The following is a 19,093-nucleotide window of genomic DNA, read 5'->3' on the forward strand; positions in this document are numbered from 1 at the left end:
ATATATAATTCAATTGGATCATAAAAGGGTAAGTTGGTAAATTAGAGTGCCCATTTAACAGAAATAAAGAAGATGGATGATTATTTTTTTTTTTTTTGTGAGAAGATGGATGATTATTACGTAGACCTAACATGAGATGTGTTTAAGAAGGAATTATATATTTTTCTAATTTCGAGAAGGTCCAAACAAAAAGTAAAATCACAAAAAAAGAGGAAGTCCCGTCCATTCACTCAATTGGGAACGCCTGTTGGGACACGTAACATGGTTTAGCGTATTCTTCTTGTTAATTAAAACCTTTAATTATATATTTATTTTAAAATGTATTATTAGATTCCAATTTTGATTCGTTCTATTCTTTTTCGGATTTTGTTCAGTAGCAGTGCCTACGTGGCATCATCTTTGGTTTTTGATTAAATTGTTATATATTTTATCTTTTTACAATAAAATGAATTTCAAGTGGGAATATATAGGGTTCGGTTTTTTTTTTTTTAAAAATTTAACTTTTTTTTTTTTTTATGAGGTTCATCCGGGGCTAGCTTCGCGCACCACGATTACATCCTCAAATTAATGCTGCCGAATGGGTGCGAACCCAAGACCTCCCCGTGGGAGGTAGAGTCTTTAACCGCTTTACTAACACATCATTGGCATATACGGTTCGGTTTACTAAAAAATCAAGAGGAAATGTTGGCTACTAGAAAATTAGGTATTTGATGGGTTGATTTTCATTTTAGAGAATAAGATTTTTCTTTATTTTTTATTTTCAAATAGAGTTTTGGTTTTATAATGTTTGGTCGTGAACTGTGAGAAACGAATTGAGTCTATTCCCACTTAAAATTAATTTTCTTGCACATGGATCAAATCTACAATAACGATTTAATAAAAAACTCAACTTTTCATATTGACCATTCGATGCTTAGAACGGTGTCATATAAGTAATGGTGCCAAGCAAGATCCATTATTTTTCAAACAAAGTCGTCGAATGGTCAAATTGATCGTTTTGAAGTTAAGGGGTTGTCCCATTCATGGAAGATTAAAAGTTTTTTGGATTTTTTTTAAATTTAAAAGGATAGTTTTCCTAATAACCATTCATAGAAGAACAAAGTCTTTTGGATTCTTTAAAAGTTTCGGATAAAAATATAAATTTGAACGAAATGATACACTCTAAATCGAAATATTGTAAGAGTTTTTTTTATATTTTGTTACTAAAAATCCTAAAGTAAAATATTCGAGTTTCACCAAAGAAGAGTTGTTTTTTAGCTAATTAGTGAAATTTTGTCAAGTGACAAGGTTTTCTAAATTATAAAATTAACCACACCATTGTCATCCTTAAATACATTGAGGAATTTAGATGTGTAATTTGAAGAAAAAAAAAAAACAATGATGTATGTGTAATCTCTCCTTTTTTTTTCTTTTTTCTTTTTCCGATTTATGGCTTTATGCCCACCCTATAACATAATAAATAATAATCTTTCCATTAGATGCTTATGCGTGTAATCATTTGCATCACTAATTTTTTGAATAAGTTTTCAAAATATTTATTTTGTCTTTGCATGTGTTTTAATTTCTATCCACTCTTTATACGTATTACATGACCACGCAATGGATAACCCAATAAAAAAATAAAAAAATAGGAAAAAAAATCACACAATGATACAGCATGTATATTATATTAAAAAAAAAACATGGTCGGTTGGCTGCATGACTCCCGCAATTTAGAAGGTGACTGATATCAAGATCTCCTCCCTCTCTTAAGGCCCAAAGGTCGGTGTTGCATGTGAGCAATGTTGCACGAATCCGGATCTGCGACCCCGATGAGGAGCACTTTGTGCTCCCCGACGCTTCCTAACCATAAAAATCTGTGGGGCCTACGGTGAAAAACACTTTTTAAAAAAAATAAATTTTTTTTTATCACTAGTGGGACCCAATGGTTTTTGTGGTCGGGAAGCCATGGGGGGATATGATCCGGATTCATGCCGCAAGCCCTAGAACTCGTTCCCCTAAACCTTCAACAGAGCCCAACCCAATTAGGAATCAGGTTAAACCCATTTCAAACATACACCAAAAGCCTTCTTTTTTTGCTCTTTACCTTTTATATATACTATCAAATTCTGATGCACGTGGTTTTATGTTTATATTCTGTTTAGAAGTGTAACTTTTTAATGGTAATCCATGATTTGGCTTAAATAATTTAAAACTTTGTTATATTTATTTTTCTTAATAATAATTATTGTTTTGAATTAATTAAAATGAGTTTGTTTACTTATTCATTTTTTTCTTTTTCTTTGAGATCTCATTTGTCAAATGGGTTCAATGAGGGTTACATTAGCTTAGAAATGTGCTTATTTGTTTTTAATTTTTTATTAAGGAGAATTGATGGTAGGATATTGAAAGTAAAATACTTTTAACATATACCATACATGAGGAATTTACCAAATTATACTTACCAAATTATACATGCTGATTATCTATTGAAATTTTTTCAAGGACAAAGTATCTCCATTCAGTTCTGCCTACAGACTAATAATGCACTTGACATTAGTTGTCATGTCAAATTTTATTCAAACGTCAACATATATTGAGAAAACTATCATCAACAACAGATGAAATATCTCAAAAAATAACTGGAATATTCTCAATTCCATAATTTGAGATTGTGAGATGTGCAATTATTTCATCAATTGTTGCTATTATTGCATGAGATTCTCTAGCAAGGAAGCATTGGGTAATCGTTACTGCTTTATTCCTCCCAAAAGTATCAACAACAGAACCAGGGTCCTCACCTGCATTCCAGGTAATGGCTGGGACAATAACCTCTTGGGTTCCACTTCATGGGTTGGGCATTGAAGACAATCCTATAGGAATTAAGGGGAGAATAATCAGTGAGCATTGAAGACTATCTTGTAGAAAATCAGTGGATTACAACCAATTCATAGAATGTAAGACATGAAGAAGATAAATTCGGTCGATTTCATGGGGGAAATAAAATTAAATTGAAAACCAAAATGGAATTCTTGATTTCTTCTGCATAAGTAACAAAGTCAATTTCATTCATCAATAAATAAATAAATAACAAAGAATGCAATCACAAAATGCCTTGCAATGAACAACAAATTATAATGGCACAACTCCAACTACTCCCAGAGTGAAAACAGGTACATAAATCTGAGGTTTGGTCCAAGTCACTTTTATTCTAGTTTAAGTTTTCTTTTTTAAAGGCTCCCCTGTGGTTTCATGAAATGATTAAGCAAGGACAAGTTTAACAGAAACTGTTAATTTAATAATTTTTGTGATGAAAATGCCATTTTACAATTTATTTGTTTTGTTTTTTTTTTTTTAATAAGTTTATTTATTTTATTCAAAGAAAAAAATGCGAGTCTCTCCGTCTTCTCCATCGTCGGCCAAAAACTCAGCCGCTGCTCAGCCCTTGTTGCAGCTGACTTCTAAAGCTTCAAGACAGAATGCGCACCAACCACTAATTTGATTAATCTTCCTCCATTTATTGTTAGAAAGAAGAAGAAAATTTTCCTCCACGAAATGACGTTTTGGTAATGTTCAAAAGGCCGAGAATTCTGTAGTTTCCACCAAGAAACCGTGCAAGAATTATGGAACAGGTGAGGATTTCAGGAAAAGAAAAAGAAACCTTCATGTCAAATGCGTGAACCATTCATTCATGAAGCCTTCCTCATAAGCTTCTCTATTGACTCCATAGTCTCTATCTCACCTACCTCTTTCCACCACGCTTCTCTATTAATATTTGTGTGTGCTACTTACTCATCGACCCTTTTATGTATTTCAAAAAGTTATTTTATTGTCTTTTTAATATTGAGTTGATTATCTTTGCAATAGTTGTTACGGTGAAGAGAAGCAAAGATGAAGCTCAGATGGGTGGCTATTGTGATGGTGGTTCTAGTGAAGAGAAGCAAAGATGAAGAGAGGGTATCAAACATGGACATTGCAATTTAACCCAATCATATACTTGGAATGACTTAGAATAATATTATGGTTATTAACGAGTTAGCCTGTTCTTCTCGTTAATTTAAATTTATAATAATTATATTATTTGTTTAAATGTGTTATTAGATTCCAATTTGATTCCTTTACCTCTTTTTCCAACGAAATTAGCGATTGTCCAAATTGATCGCTTTATACTTGAGGGCATGTCTCATTAAATTGATAGTGTTTGCCATTAAAGCTTTAGTTTCCTACTAACCGTACCTTCATGGAAGCTTAGGATTCTTTAAAAATTTACAGTTTAGATTCGAAGATTGAAGAAAGTGTAGGGATTCTAATCGAATGGTATGGATGATAAAAATCGCATCACTTCAATATATTAATAATATATTGCATGAGTTATTTTTTAGTTTTTTGGTTTACATGTCATCCAGGGGTGAAATTTAGTGTGGTGGTATAAATTACATGACACTCACGATCAAATTACAAGTTGCACATTGTTAGAGTTTTCATCCTAGATTGTGCTACACGGGTTTTTAACCTATGGAATTTTTTATAAAGCTACGGTCAAAAAGCTTGGCTTGATTGTGTTACACAGGTTTTTGAGGCCAAAACATGCAATGGAAGGCTGTAGGAGATTCATCCGGTGGTGATTCAAACGTTGGGTTTCGTCATATGTTGAAGTCTTTGCATGAGTTTTTATTGATCCCATGGGCTCTTATTATTCTTTTTCGGTGTGTGTGGCGTGTGGGTTAACAACTATCAAACATGATTAATAGCCTATCAAAGCGGTTGTGTATCTATTTAGTGTCATGATCGATAATATGTTTTTTTCTTAGGAATGATTATTATGTGGTCCAGATGTTAAATCATATGACCCCTCTTCCCACGGCATTTGAGTGGAGACCGCACCAAAGGAACTGGATAAGGATTTTTTTAATTTTTTTAATTTTTTTAATTTTTTTAATTTTTAATTTTAATTTTATTTATTTATTTATTTTACTTTGGTATGGCTGGATGAGGATGATTTAATTCATAATATCAACATCTACATCAATTGTTGTAGATATTTTTATTTTAAGTGGGTGAAATTCTGGTCTTTTCTTTAAGTTTTTTTATAAAATTCAATATTACTCAGTTACTCATTGTTATTTATTCTGTTAATTTAAAATTAAAATAGTTATTTTTCCCATAATAGGTGTTATGACCAAATTATCTTCCCATATTTGATCCTTATGAGGGAGAAATTACCCATTTTCTACGTACACTCTGTCTACAATAAAACAACCGCTACCATTGACCCTCTTTACTTCAGAAAAATATAGGTGAAAAGAGCAAAAAACAACACAAATAGTACCTAAAAATACCATCAAAAGAAAACCCATCAAGTACCAATCCAACAAATAAATAAAGTACTCAAAAAATATGAAAAATACCATAAGGTGGGTTTCTACTTTGCGATCTAATGGGTGTTTTCGGTGTTTCTTGATGATAATATTCACCTACTTCTTGGCATCTTCTCCTATCATCCATAGTTTTAATTATTGGAAAATAAAGAAGAGGTTAAGAATAATAATTTCAATTTTAAATTTTAAATTAAAAGAAGGTAGATAACAAGTAATATTAAATTTTGTGAAAAGCGAGTCATGATTGTTTTTTCCCACTTAATAGAGGAGATCAGAATTTCACCCCATTTCACACGGCCACTAATAAAAAACTCAAATCCTTATGTCCAAAACATATATAGATTTTAAGTTGTTTTTAATATGATTTTTATTTGTCCAACTGGGCACATGTCCACTTTTTACATTTGATAAACAAGATTTTGTGTGCATTTTACCACTGGAACCTATCTATTTTGGTTTTACCAAATAAGATTTTATATGATCAAATGAGAAAATGGTATAACAGAAACTGATTCTCCCCAATTTGGACGAGAAATACCAAGAATCATTACCAACCCACGCAATATCAGAATGAACACATGCATTTTATTTATTTTTGCCCAAACGAATGGACATATGTAAAAAATTTATATGAAAATTCCTACATTCACACAAGGAAGTCAACGTGAGCCAACACTCAACTATGATTTCTTTTGAAATTTCTGCAGAAGACCCAACGAGGAGTAATACAGCTCGCCACCTTCCAATGGGTCTTTGTTGCTTTCTTGCATTGCTTTTGAAATTTTTGCAGAAGAACCAACCAGGAGTTACATAGCTTGCTTTTGCTGTGGGTCTTCTGTTTCTTTCCATCAAACCCTCCCAAAGTTTGCTGCTTTTTTTCTTTCCATACCTAATCCAACTTCAAGATCATCTCCCGTTTCTTCTTTCCAGCTATGTTCATACTACTTGGACGACTAACCAGTTGATTCTATACCTGTGAGTTATGGTTCATGATGTATTGCAATCAATTTATGCTTCTTTATTACTGCTTTTTCCTATGTGAGCTTCAAGAAAGTTAGACCCCTTAATTTTCTGGAAGCACCATTTGGAGTATTAGGTCTGTTGTCATCTGGTTTCTTTCTTGATTCCTTTAACAGGGTTTTTTTCTTACTTTGTACCCTAAACTCTACTATTCCATCTACAGGGTTTACTTCCTGGTTATGCTGGTGATTTGGTACAGTCGATCTTTGTGAAGCTAATCGTTTCGGTGGAGATAGTTCTGCCACTTCTCTGACCTGAAAAATGGAGTACTAATGCACTGCTCAGTTGAGAATGTTTTCAGTTTTGCTGTGCCTATTGTTCTTACTACTGTTGCTCGAAAGCTGTGTATCCAAGTCAATAAATTGGCCAAAGGTCTGTGGAGCTGATGAGTTCAGCAATGGAAGATATTCAAGCGATGAGCTCTTCTACATAAATGGGAACAGAGTAGATAAAATTTCTTTCTGCGACACTTTTGAGTTCTACTGCAGAAATGGATGCTTTCTGGATATGGGAATGGAAGATTGGGGAGGAATTACAAGGAAAAACTGTGGTTTGGAGACTTTCTCAGGCATGTATTTTTGCTTTAGTCTTGAAGATCTTCTTCCAATAGATCAATCTCTGAAGATTTTATGAGTTCTACATAAGAATTAGTATTCCAATATAATGTTCGCTTGGGGTTCCGGACTGACTGCAAAGGCAAAGTTCTTACTTTTCATGCTTTCTCTTTAATTATCATTCGCAGAAAATGGTTATTCACTTAATCCTATTTGGGTTTGTGATTTCCAGTGCGGTTGGCTCAAAGAAGAGGGAGAAAATATCTGCGTGAGTTGGGAACTCAAGAGAGTCATCGATTAAAAATTAACCAATTTCACGGTTCTTGGGTGGCCCCAAAGGACGTCGCAATGGTGGCATCAGGAATGTTGCTTTTATATTATAGTCTTCTTTGTGCTCGTGGTTCTCGCTCAAAAAGTAAAGAAATAACAAGCACTCTCCCTACTAGGGACCCATCAAGTGAGTCAAAACTATCACTGAAAGGTTGAAAATTCGGTCTTTTTTTCCTTCTTTCAAGCTTTGCTTTGGGATAATGTTAAGTCCTCAAAATTTCCTGAAGCTCAAAGTGTGCACATTCACTTATTGGTCATGCATAACTGGCTAACTCTCCTGTCATAGTAATGGAAGAGTATCTGCTATGGAAACAATCTTCAATTCAATGTGCAGATAGTTGAGTAGTGTGTAGTTCCACGATATCACAATGGTTGAACTCACTGCAACCGTTAAAGTACTAAATGACTTGGGTTTTTCAACAGAGTTCTTATTATTCAGGATGAACTTTTCCAAGTCAAGATATATCTGCTTAATGATTTCCCTTCAATTGAGAGTTAAATCTAGATGATTGAGTCTTATCAGTCTTCATCAATTCCCATTTTCTTGCATCACCAATTCATTTTGTTTTCATGATTTGGTAGTTCCACTTGACTAATATTATGCATTGTTCCAGTTACTTCGAGTCCAATGCAAGTGCCACCAAGTCCACTGCGAGTGCCACCGAGTCCACTGCGAATGCCACCAAGTCCACAGCAAGTACCACCGAGTCCTCGACTTGGGATGCACCCACAATTGGATAGAGTTGGATCAGTGCATCTTAATATGAATCAGGTGATCAGAGCAACAAACAATTTCTCCCCATCGTTAAAGATAGGTGAAGGAGGCTTTGGAACTGTCTATAAAGCAGAGTTGCCCAATGGTCAAGTTGTTGCTATTAAACGAGCAAAGCAGGTAGTCATCAATTCTTCCTTTTTCTTGGAACCTTTTATTACTGTGCCAAAATTGCTTATGTTGTATACTATAGGTTGGTTATTTCTTCATTGGAGAAAAATTTGTATTTCTAATGGTTTGGCCGTCTCATATGATAGAAAATTCAAGTATGAATCTCCCAAGAAACTTCACTGTATATCTACTATTTGATTCAAATGGGATCCAAGTTCTCTAATTAGGAGAACACCCAAAGAGGATATGGAGAGATGGGAGACTAAGGTGGCCCTTTCGTCGAAACAGCTGAGATTGTTCATTCCACTCAGTTTAAGATGCAGTTTAGCTCTTTGCATCAAATAATAAGACCCCTTCTCTCATCCAATTATTTTTGTGAAGGAATGCTTGCCTTAACAGTTCACCATTTTGAGCAACGTGGAGAACTAATCTGGGCAAACTACTAAGAGTTTGCCTATTCTTAAATACACTCAGTATTTTAATAAGAGAGGAAAGATTTAATTTCTTCCTCCATTGATCATAGTGTTTCTCCTAAAATTTCAATTGAGACCAAGAAGGAAGGGGGGAAATTCTCATTTGTTGAGATACCAAGTCCGACTACCTAAAAGTTTACTGGAGCAAAGGATGCGACTTAATTGGTCGAGCAGATCTAAAGAGAGTAGGCTAACAACTGGAACAGTGGAACCCATGGCTTCAGATCATGTAGTGGTTTACAATATTGAGTCATCGTGTTAGTTATGGCTCTGTGGGTATACAAGCTTTCAAAAGAAATCTTTGTTTCCATTTTTCCGTAGTAATGGGTTTATAGTATTGAACAGCTTTATGCCTATATTATCTGTTGAGGATTTTCCAGTTGTCCTATGTTGATGTTTAACACTTTGAACAGCCAAATTTTGGGCATTCAAAAAATGAATTCATCAGCGAAGTCGAACTACTGGCCAAAATTGAACATCGAAATCTGGTGAGACTACTTGGTTATGTTGACAGAGGAAATGAACGCATTATTATTACTGAGTATGTTCCAAATGGCACTCTTAGGGAGCATCTGGATGGTAAGATTATTGTCATACATGGATTACTATACTTGTAATTTAATCTATAAATTACAATTAATAAAACATTTGCCACCTAACCTTTCAGGTAAACGTGGAAAAATCTTGGACTTTAATCAGCGGCTGGAAATTTCCATCGATGTTTCTCATGCCCTCACTTACCTTCATATATATACAGGTTGAAACAATTCTTGTGTTCACTATAGACTTTTCTGAGTTAGATGACATGTTTACTAAGTTTTCTTTAATCCATTTGCATGTATGAAGCATGCTTGTATCCTTGCCAGTGGGGGTTTCAAGTACAGGTTCTTGTTTTAGCAATCGTTTATGCTGGTGGACATTGCACTTTTTAGGCACCTTTGGCAAGTTATATACGGTTAAATTATTTGTCCACATTTTTCACTCTCTGAAGCCAAACAATCCTTTAAATATGTATGTATATCTGTTGGCTTATTACAACACAGAACCTATAGTATTACTAACATGACTATTGAATATAGACACCCTAGGGGTGGGGGGGAAATCTGAATCTGCTACTATTATTGCTTGTCTTGAACCATTTTAGTACTGATTTGTTATTTTTCTCCTTCCTGACCCAATAGATAAGCCAGTAATTCATCGGGATGTGAAGTCATCCAACATTCTGATGACAGATAGCTACAGAGCGAAGGTGGCTGATTTCGGGTTTGCAAGACTTGGTCCAATGGATATTGATCAGACACATATATCAACCAAAGTGAAGGGGACTGCAGGTTACCTTGATCCACAATACATGATGACTTATCAACTCACCCCCAAGAGTGATGTGTATTCATTTGGAATCTTGCTTATTGAAATTCTTACTGGCCGTCGACCAATGGAGTTGAAGGTTCCTGCTGAAGAAAGGGTCACAGTCAGATGGGTAAGCAATTCATTCTGACTCATCATCTATCTATCTTGAACAAAATGTCAGTTTGTATTAGTTTTGTTGCTGATAAGGTTGGTTTAGTCTCTGCCACATATGTAACAGTCATCACTGTCGCATGCAAATGGGACCTCCATTTTGATGCATTGGGAGGGTTGATGTATATGTGATTGTATGAGGGATTGCTGAAGCTGTAGTTATAAGTAACTGAATCGTGTAGATTTGGAGATCTACTTGTGAAGCTTATCAAATTGTGGGCCACCACTGAAATGTACATACTCTGTTATGAGGCAGATGAAAATGGCATACTCTGTTATTGCCTTCCCTTAAAGAACCCATTAATTAGTATTGAATAACAGATAAGATAACTAATTCTGGTGATGTGCAGGCTTTCAAGAAGTGTGAAGAGGGAAACATGGAAGAGCTTGTAGATCCATTAATGAAGGAAGTAATACCTGTAAAGATACTAGTGAAAATGTTCAGTTTGGCATTCCAGTGTGCTGCACCCACACGGTCTGATCGCCCAGATATGAAAGAAGTGGGGGAGAAATTGTGGGGAATAAGAATGGAATATCTTAACACTGTCAAACGAGTGTAGTAAGTGCAAATTCAAATTACTTTCTTACTTTTGGTCCATGGTTTGAATCTACAATTTGTAAAGTGTAAAGTGTAAACCTTAGTTATAAGAGAAGATCATTTTCTGAATTCTAGGTAATGGTTGATATTTTATTTCACTTCCATCCTGAATCAGAGCAGATACTGAAATGAAGAGGAAGAAAGACGACCATTGGGTACACCGACTCTGCCTTCTTGTTACCCGTGCACAAGGAACGATTGCAATCTTCCTTTCTGATTAGCCTCTTTGCAGTTTCATTAGCATTAGTTTACCTTTTCCAACCATGAACACAGCTACAGCTCACTCTGTAACTAGATTTAATCAGTCACATTAAAAAAAAATGTATATATATCCAGATATGCCATATTGGAAGTAATGGATCTGCTGCCATCAATTGATGACTGATTGAAACAGAGTATAGCTACATGCACTTAAAAATCAGACAGGATTGGCTAGTTCATATTGATCATCGTATGAAAAATAATGGAAAAGGAAGTTTCAACCGGAATTTTTGCGATTGTTATCTATCAAAATTCCATGAGCAGCGTTTTTTTTCTTTCTTTTCAGCCTATTCAGTATGAACACATTTTAGACGTAATTTTTATTTTACTTTTCAAATCCAAGAAATTTGAATACAGAAAATGGGTTGAAAAGGATAAAAAAAAAATGGAGAACTTTGGAATTAGTGATATAATCATTTAGGATAATCATCTTAATGACCATGTTTCTATTAGGTTTGAAAACTCACTTTCCTTTACCGCAGAAATGCATCTTGTGATTCTTGGCAAGCCTGCATATACTTCACCAGTTTTTCATACAGTTGTATAAAACATAAGACCCCTTGTAACAGCTCCAGCATTGGATAGTTCCTTACAACTCACACTGATAGCTTTTAGTCTTTGACACCTCAGAATCAGTAAAGCCTTATACAAGCTATTTGAAACAAGGCCTATTCAACCCCTCAGTCTTGGAAATTCAAGATCTATAATTATACTTCACCTGGCAAACCAAATCAACTACCCACTTTTATCTTAAAAAAAAGAAAGGGAAGAAATACACCAAGTGCAGAAATGCAAATGCAAAAGCATTCACGATTCCCTCGCTTTCATAATCTTAACAGCATTTCGTAATATTCAAATTATTATCTTCAAGGAATAGAAAAGATGGAAGGAATCAGTTATGGCACGATTCCACAAGTGTAAAACCTTCAGTTGTTCCGACAACCTCATTGTTTATGCTCCACATGGGTAGTCAAAGAGAACAACCATACAAATTAAACAAAATAGTTAATAGAAGTTCATGGAAGCAGCAGATATCCCAGAAGGAAGAGTTTAACTATTAAATCCAAAATATTCAAACACTTCAGCTCAGCAATCCATCAATATTTTGTTCACAGCAAAGGCTGCTTGGGCATACATTATTTCAGAAACATACTGCTTATCTGTATCCATTCATTAAGGGCCAGCATTTCACATGTTATGACACGTAGTGGGCTGACCCTTTATCCTTTTTGTATATGATCTCCTCTGCTTTCTAATAATCATCTATAAACGTTACAAACTTATAACACACATGCACAAGCGTACATTTTGATGTTACAGGCTTACAGCATAGACCGAGAGAGAGGAGGTGAAGGGAGAGAAAAAAATGAAGACCTAGCAGGTATGTTACCTTATTCCACAACAACTTAATATGGCTAAGACAATGGATTTGAGGAAAAGAAATGAGGATCTCAATGCTAAAATAAATTATGTACCTGTGTGACTCTATAATGGATCAATATATACACACCAAAATGCAGGCATTTAGATCTGCTGAAAAATCTTAATTAAACCGCGGGATTGGAATCTTAATCTCTTCCACCTGCTTCTCACCAGGGTAGGATACAATCCTAGAATATGCTCAGGCATAAAATCATGCCTCGTCAATATGCCCACGACCGGGGATCTCTGCATTATGACAGCAAAGCAGTACCACCAATTAGGCATAGAAATGATAACTATAGAAGGGAATATCAGCACAGTACTGCACACAAAGACAATACAAGGTGGGGGGACCCATGGGGGACAGATAAAACTGGGAGCGTTTGGGTGGTAGTACATTTGAAGGATTCACTAACTGCTATCCATTTGGTTCAGTTAGATAAAAATAGATCCTGTGGAGCATTATGAAAGGCACTTCAATGTGACAGGTGCCTTGTGACTTTGCCTATGGTTTTCTCAGATTTTACTTCATCCCCCCTAGACGGCAAAATTCATAGTAAAGTAAAACAAATCAGACAGGATAACTTACATTAGAGACCCTGGGCACAACTAACAGGTGCCTCAAGCCAACTTCCCGGAAAAGTATGAGAGCCTTTGCAAGTGACATTGTCTCAACGACTGTATAGGGTGAAGCATTTGTAAACGGATGCAAATCTACAAACATCTCCATATCTTCCTCTGTCAATTGTGTGTCTTCTATTTTGTCACCATTACCTGAACCCCTCTTTGCAAAATCATCAGCAGAGAACTGATCTGTGGCATCAATTCCTGTAGGGACAGGGGAAGGCAAGAAAGCTTTCTTCTTTAACAACACAATAAGATGGGCGCGGAGGATTAGACCGTACAGTAGTGGGGAATCTGAAACTGGAGGTTCATCAATCACAGGGAACCCATTATGTCCTGTGGTTTTTAGGATGTGTACTATATTGCTGACCTTCTCAATGCCATTTAAGACCTGAAGTGGGCCTGTGACAACATCACTAACTGAAAGTTGCCTCATGTACGGCTCTGCATGAGTTTCTAGGTACGGAAGCCCTTTCAACTTCATAATAAGATCATATATATTGCCATTGAAAGTGTCAGCTACAGTCTTCGACACAAGAAGAACCAGCATCATCAGTGGCAACAATAGCAGATTATCTGTCAGTTCCAAGAGAATAACGCACAAGGATACAGTCATCCTCATTGATCCACCAAGAAGGGAAGCAGAACCCAACACAGCAAAAAGGCCATGGTTGAGATTTGAATGTGATTTCACCAGCATACCAACAAGACGCCCATAACCTGCTCCTGTCACAATTTCAGGTACGAACAATCCTGAAGGAACTGCAACCCCATAACTCAAGATGCCAAGAAAATAGCAAGTTACAAAGAAGATGAGGATTGACGTGTAGTGGAATTCAGAGTCTGTGTCCTTGCTGAAAAGATTTCTAATTGCATCATCATTTGTGTTGAAAAACAGGCTGGCAAGGTCATTAAAATGATCTGGAGGGCATTGAAACTTCTTGTAGTTACCCGACCTTCCAATTGTTGGGCATGCTTCTGATGTATCAGCCGGGCAAGGTCGGCAAGATGCAAGCCACGGTAACAGAAATAGACAACAGGATGTGAACACAGAAACTGAGCAAGCAAGAAGTATTTTGTAAGCATGTCCTTTCCTGAAAGATGGACAAAAATCACAATGAGTTCCAAAATTTTATTTTTTACTCCCAAAGTCATGGTTGAGGTACAGAAGTAATGCTCACTCATTGATTAGATTGTAAAAACGAAGGACCCTCTGCAGAAGAAAATTATAGAAACTTCCCAATATACCCCCAATAACTCCAAGAAGGAGGACAGCTGGTACATCTGATAGATGATACGTAACATTTTCCGAGGTCACATTGAACATTATGAGCCCTCCTTTACCAAATAAGCCACACTTGCCACTGTTACAAACTTCAATCAGAGAACGAAGAATAATAGCAACCACAGCCGTCGTGAAAAATGCTCTCCAAAGAAGGGCACTTCTCCACCTGCAGGAAAATTTGTTTTCTGTAAGCATTGCAAAGACAAAACATGCATGTCAAAAGGATTGATAAAGCATGACAGCAAGGAGCTGAAACTAGCTGACATGGTAGTAATGAGCAAGTATCAGTGCACACACTAATTGCAAAAGACAGAAGAAAGTACCAATGTCTAGAACAAAAAGAATAGCAAAATTATCTGCCTAGAAGAATCCTGCACCAGCAAACACCATACTAGTAACCCATCTGACGATTATAGTACTACCATTTTCCTTTTTGAATGGATCAAGAGGCACCACAATATCTCCCGAAGAAGCCCAAAAAATCAAATTTATGTGTGAACAAGAAATATATGTCAAGTGGATATCCATATGGTAGCAAATACTTACCAATCATTCTGCTATATGCATTGGCATAGGTTAGTGCCAAGGTGGCACATCAAGGGAGAAAATGTCTGCTAGAGAAGCTCAGAATTTTGGATATTTGTAGATCAGAACCATGTGTCACCTAGAGATCAATATGCTACTGAATACCAAACAAACAGAAGATCCCTTTCTTGTTTTCCTATCACTTTCTGGCTCTGTCAATTTTTATCAATATATGTTTGATTGAGCCGGCCAGCATGTACGTATATTTCTTTGACAAAGTAGGAGAAGTGAGGTTTTTCAACATCCCAGTGTTTATCTTTGTTATGAAGATAGCAATTTTAATACCACATCTTCATACATAAACATTCTTCACAATCCCTACATTTTCCCCCCACCCCTCTTTCTTTCTCTTTCAGCCTAGCTTAGTACAACTAGATATCTTTCACAACTCTGAGGTATAGCAATTTGACCAGAATCCAAATGGTAAATTTAGGGAACCATTCTATGCAACCCAAGGAGACTACTTGATCTGGATTTGGGGACTATCTAGTTGCTGGTATGAGAGATCTCATGAGTCTCAGCTTGGGCCTCTCACTCACTGCTACCTCAGCTATTGAACAAGTGTTTCTCAAACCAAACACTCTTAAACAAGGAAAATTTCATTAAGCAAGTCTTCCTTCTAGTAGAACTTTTGGGGCCTATTTATAGCATGGTCTGCAAAACAGTAACTTTAAGAAAACAGAAACTTCTAAATAAGAGCTGGGCACTAAAATAGAAACTTCCTATAAATCCAGCAGCCAAACGCCAAAATTAAAGGTTTATTTATAGCTTACCCTATCTTTCTGTTCATCTTCTTCGACCTTCTTATTCTTCTTTTATTTTTAACTAAGTGTTTGAACTTCTGCTGCAACCTATCATCTATCATACTGCAGAGTGGTTATTAATGGAACTTCTTCTAAATTACCTTCAGAACGAAGGAACGAATTAATGGAAAACTCCAGGCTTCCAGATAATCAGGTAGGAAAAGCGGATATGCCACGAAAGATTGACCAAATAAGTGAAAATTACTATAAGCAATACCATGATGTCATTTCTTCAAAAGCAAATAGAACACCACCAACAGGTGCACGGAAAGCAGCAGCAATTCCAGCAGCTGCTCCACAGGTTACAAGATCACGCCTATCTCTGTCATTCTTGAAGAAACGCAGCCATCTCCATGTTAAACCATATCTCTTGGACCCTCCCTGACCTAGCAATGCTGCGACAGAAGCACCAGAATGCACCATGGGTCCTGCCTTTCCCACATGTAGAGATGAAGATACTGCTGTGATGCTTCCAATAATCTGTGACATAAATTAAAGTTTGAGCCATTTAGATTTTCATAAGGAACGCCATACAAAATTTTGGGTTTCTTTGGGGTAAAAGTGGAGAAAAAAACTACATATTTTAGTACTGCACAGAAACTTGTTGATAAAGTTTGTAATCCCAAGCACTCTAGGGTAATGAAAACTGCGAACAAAAGAGTCATTCAAATAGGACTTAATCTCTCACTGAACAAAGTTATATGATACTTAGAAGAATGTAATAATCAAGGGGGTATGTAAGAAGAAATTTTTCCATGCCTTCTAAGAAAGGTAGAGGCTGGACTTTACATTTGTATGATGGGTATAGAACTTCAAAGTTAAGACTGAAGCCACTCTATAGACGCCTAAATCTGAATTCAGAATCACAGATACGTTAAGACCATTGAATGAAACAGATCTTTCATTTGTTCAAAAAAAAATTGAAACAGGTCTTTCAATTACAAATATCCATATATCTTGATCGGAAGGGGGAAAAAAAACTTTTTCATGTTACAGCCTCAAAGCTTAGACCACACTTTCAAAAGCGTCTTCACAGGTTAGTTGAGTATCAGTCACATTTTGGCCCCAAAAGACAGGTGCCACTCCATGAGCATAGTCACAGTAGATCTTCTTAACATCACAAACCTTCACTCATTCAGAAATATACTTTTCTCACGTTAAAATTGCAGAAGAGTTGCTCTGAATCGATATAAGAGGGGTGGGAAAAAAAACCAGAAAATAACTACTGAACACAAAGAACCCACTTAGAGGTATCTCAAAATCAAATCAAACCTTTACGAACAGAGTTCGCTTAGAAAGGATTTCCGGAGCATCCACACCGTTCAAATAAGCCTTGACTTCAGGTATACCCGAACCAGCTGCTGCAGGCGCTAGAAATGTAGTGATTACGGATGAAAACAGAATGAGAGCGAAGTTGGAAACTGTAAAAACCGCAAAAGCCATCTCATACCTGCCCAAATTTTCAACAATTTGTCGATCAGGAAAACGAAGAAACACTAGAGCGGAGAAAATGAATCTTTTTTTTTTCTTTCTATAAAAGATAAAACAGAAGAAAGGATTTAGTAAGGTATGAGAAAGGAAACACTGCTCACCCCCCCCCCCCCCCAAAAAAAAAAAAAAAAAAAGAGAGAAAGGGAACACTGACTCACCTGTTCTGCAACATCATATTCGATGTGATGACGAACTTTATCCCGGCAACATTCTCAACGGCCAGGTTGTTGAAGAATCCGATAAGGCATGCAAAAATGCCTACAAGAAAACAAAGTATCCATTTGATGCCTATGTATTGGAAAATTTGTATCTTGTCGCGGCTCCTCCAATCCTGCTTGAAGAAATCATTCTCAACCATCCTGCAATTTACGAGAACAAATCACATATTGAAGACTCGAACCGAAAAAACTGCAGAGTTCTCAGTTAAAGCTCACTCGTAGTCCAAGCTCTCGATAGGGCAGACATTGGAACCCACAATTGCAACCTGAGAAGTAGTATTAGCATTGGAGGTGCATCTACGAAGCTTGACGAGGTTCTGAACCTCCAGCAGAGGCTGGATCTGAGACAGGTGTTCTTCTTCTTCTTCTCCTTCTTCTCCTACTTCTCTTCTTGCCATGCTTGAAGCTTCAAGATCTCCCAATTAGAATTCACACCACAGAAAACAAAAACGTTCATACATTAAAGTTCCCTATTTGACTCGCAGTGACTGTAGTAGATGCTTCAGTTTTTTTTTTTTTTTTTTTTGGTAGAAATGCCACAGCTTTGCAGCCTTGTCGCTTTGTTAGTTCGTCTTCGCAACATATCCCTCGGTTGATTCCCAGTCATTCAAGATATCTCAATATTTGATGGATAATATTTTTTCGTAGTATCTTATTATCGTGGAACTCGGCGTAGGAAATCGTGTATTCCCTAAAAGGCTAAACTGATGGTGGTAACCGATAGTCGATAGATTAGCGAACCATGTGACTACAAAAAGGTAAAATGAAAATTACGGCGGGAAGTTTCGAAGAAACTTCTGATATCAGATTCTCTGCTAGCCAATAGTGGATGCCTATTAGAAACTCGCTTCAGCTATGAAACTATCTTACGTGGGACTTTTGATTCGCTGCAGCCATAACTGTGGACTCGAAAAGCTTTTTCTGACGTGGGATTGGGATGCACTTAATTAAGTATTAAGAATTACCTTACATTATAAATCAGACGGTTGAAATGCATAACGATCCTTTATAGTCGTCCAATTAATATTATGTGGGTTCCACGTTAGTTAGCCTATCTCTAATTACGGGTGGTCCCACTTGGGGTGTTTTGTTTTCTTTGGTAGGAAACAGTCTATCGTGCACTGCCCTTAGGTTTTGCCCTTTTTAGGTAAGGTCACTTGGCCCTTCAATTGACAATTATTGTGTTATCAACTACTTGGCTGAAGACAAACTAGAATGAGCCCACAAGTCCAAATCAGGTTGCCTTGAAGTGGCTAACTAGAACCAATCAAAACCTCTTTTTGCCACGTGGTAAATGTGTGATTGATGTTCATCCGGTCCTACCTTCTTGGACTGATGATGAGAAGTTTCTTACTATGGTTTCCCTCATGAGTTAAATATTTTCCAGCTGACGAAAGCACATACATAGCCCTCACAGCTTCAAAGGGAGAAATTCTGGATTTTTCCCATTTAATTGGTTTTAAAATCAAAATTTTAATTATAATTATTAAAGAATTTTGGTTTGCACCTGCATGGTAATCACTCAACATAGCCGCTAGGGTCTATCATGAAGATAACAAAAGAATTATTAATGAGTTTATTATATTAAAAATAAATATTACAATTAAAAATCAATCCACTTTCCACCTGATCAAACAGAACCCTTTAATCCTTCGGTCGGGTGAAAAG

At 36.4% G+C, this 19,093-nt stretch overlaps 2 protein-coding genes across 3 annotated transcripts; one reads left to right on the top strand and one right to left on the bottom strand.

Annotated features, from left to right (window-relative positions):
- Positions 1-5,877: 5,877 nt before the first annotated feature.
- LOC149009460 (calmodulin-binding receptor-like cytoplasmic kinase 3) lies at positions 5,878-11,181 on the top strand. 2 transcript variants are annotated; one of them, XM_089160704.1, is made up of 8 exons: positions 5,878-6,332; positions 6,541-6,945; positions 7,164-7,388; positions 7,876-8,153; positions 9,031-9,196; positions 9,285-9,374; positions 9,799-10,097; positions 10,489-11,177. In XM_089160704.1, the coding sequence occupies exons 2-8, from the start codon at positions 6,669-6,671 to the stop codon at positions 10,696-10,698; spliced, it is 1,545 nt and encodes a 514-aa protein (XP_089016830.1). In that variant the 5' UTR covers positions 5,878-6,332; positions 6,541-6,668; the 3' UTR covers positions 10,699-11,177. The 2 variants fall into 2 exon arrangements, with proteins under 2 accessions (XP_089016830.1, XP_089016831.1); XM_089160705.1 differs by lacking the exon at positions 5,878-6,332 and having other exon boundaries at positions 6,866-7,073; positions 10,489-11,181.
- Positions 11,182-11,458: 277 nt separating this feature from the next.
- LOC149009461 (putative chloride channel-like protein CLC-g) lies at positions 11,459-17,945 on the bottom strand. Its single transcript, XM_089160702.1, has 7 exons — positions 17,642-17,945; positions 17,366-17,566; positions 16,989-17,166; positions 15,934-16,196; positions 14,225-14,494; positions 13,009-14,137; positions 11,459-12,665 (listed from the first exon to the last, which is right to left on the bottom strand). The coding sequence occupies exons 1-7, from the start codon at positions 17,821-17,823 to the stop codon at positions 12,522-12,524; spliced, it is 2,367 nt and encodes a 788-aa protein (XP_089016828.1). The 5' UTR covers positions 17,824-17,945; the 3' UTR covers positions 11,459-12,521.
- Between the last annotated feature and the right edge of the window lie 1,148 nt (positions 17,946-19,093).

This window comes from Hakea prostrata, chromosome 7 (genome assembly GCF_041222555.1).
Source record: "Hakea prostrata isolate BN-2017 chromosome 7, UWA_Hpros_2, whole genome shotgun sequence".
Taxonomy (NCBI): Eukaryota; Viridiplantae; Streptophyta; class Magnoliopsida; order Proteales; family Proteaceae; genus Hakea; species Hakea prostrata.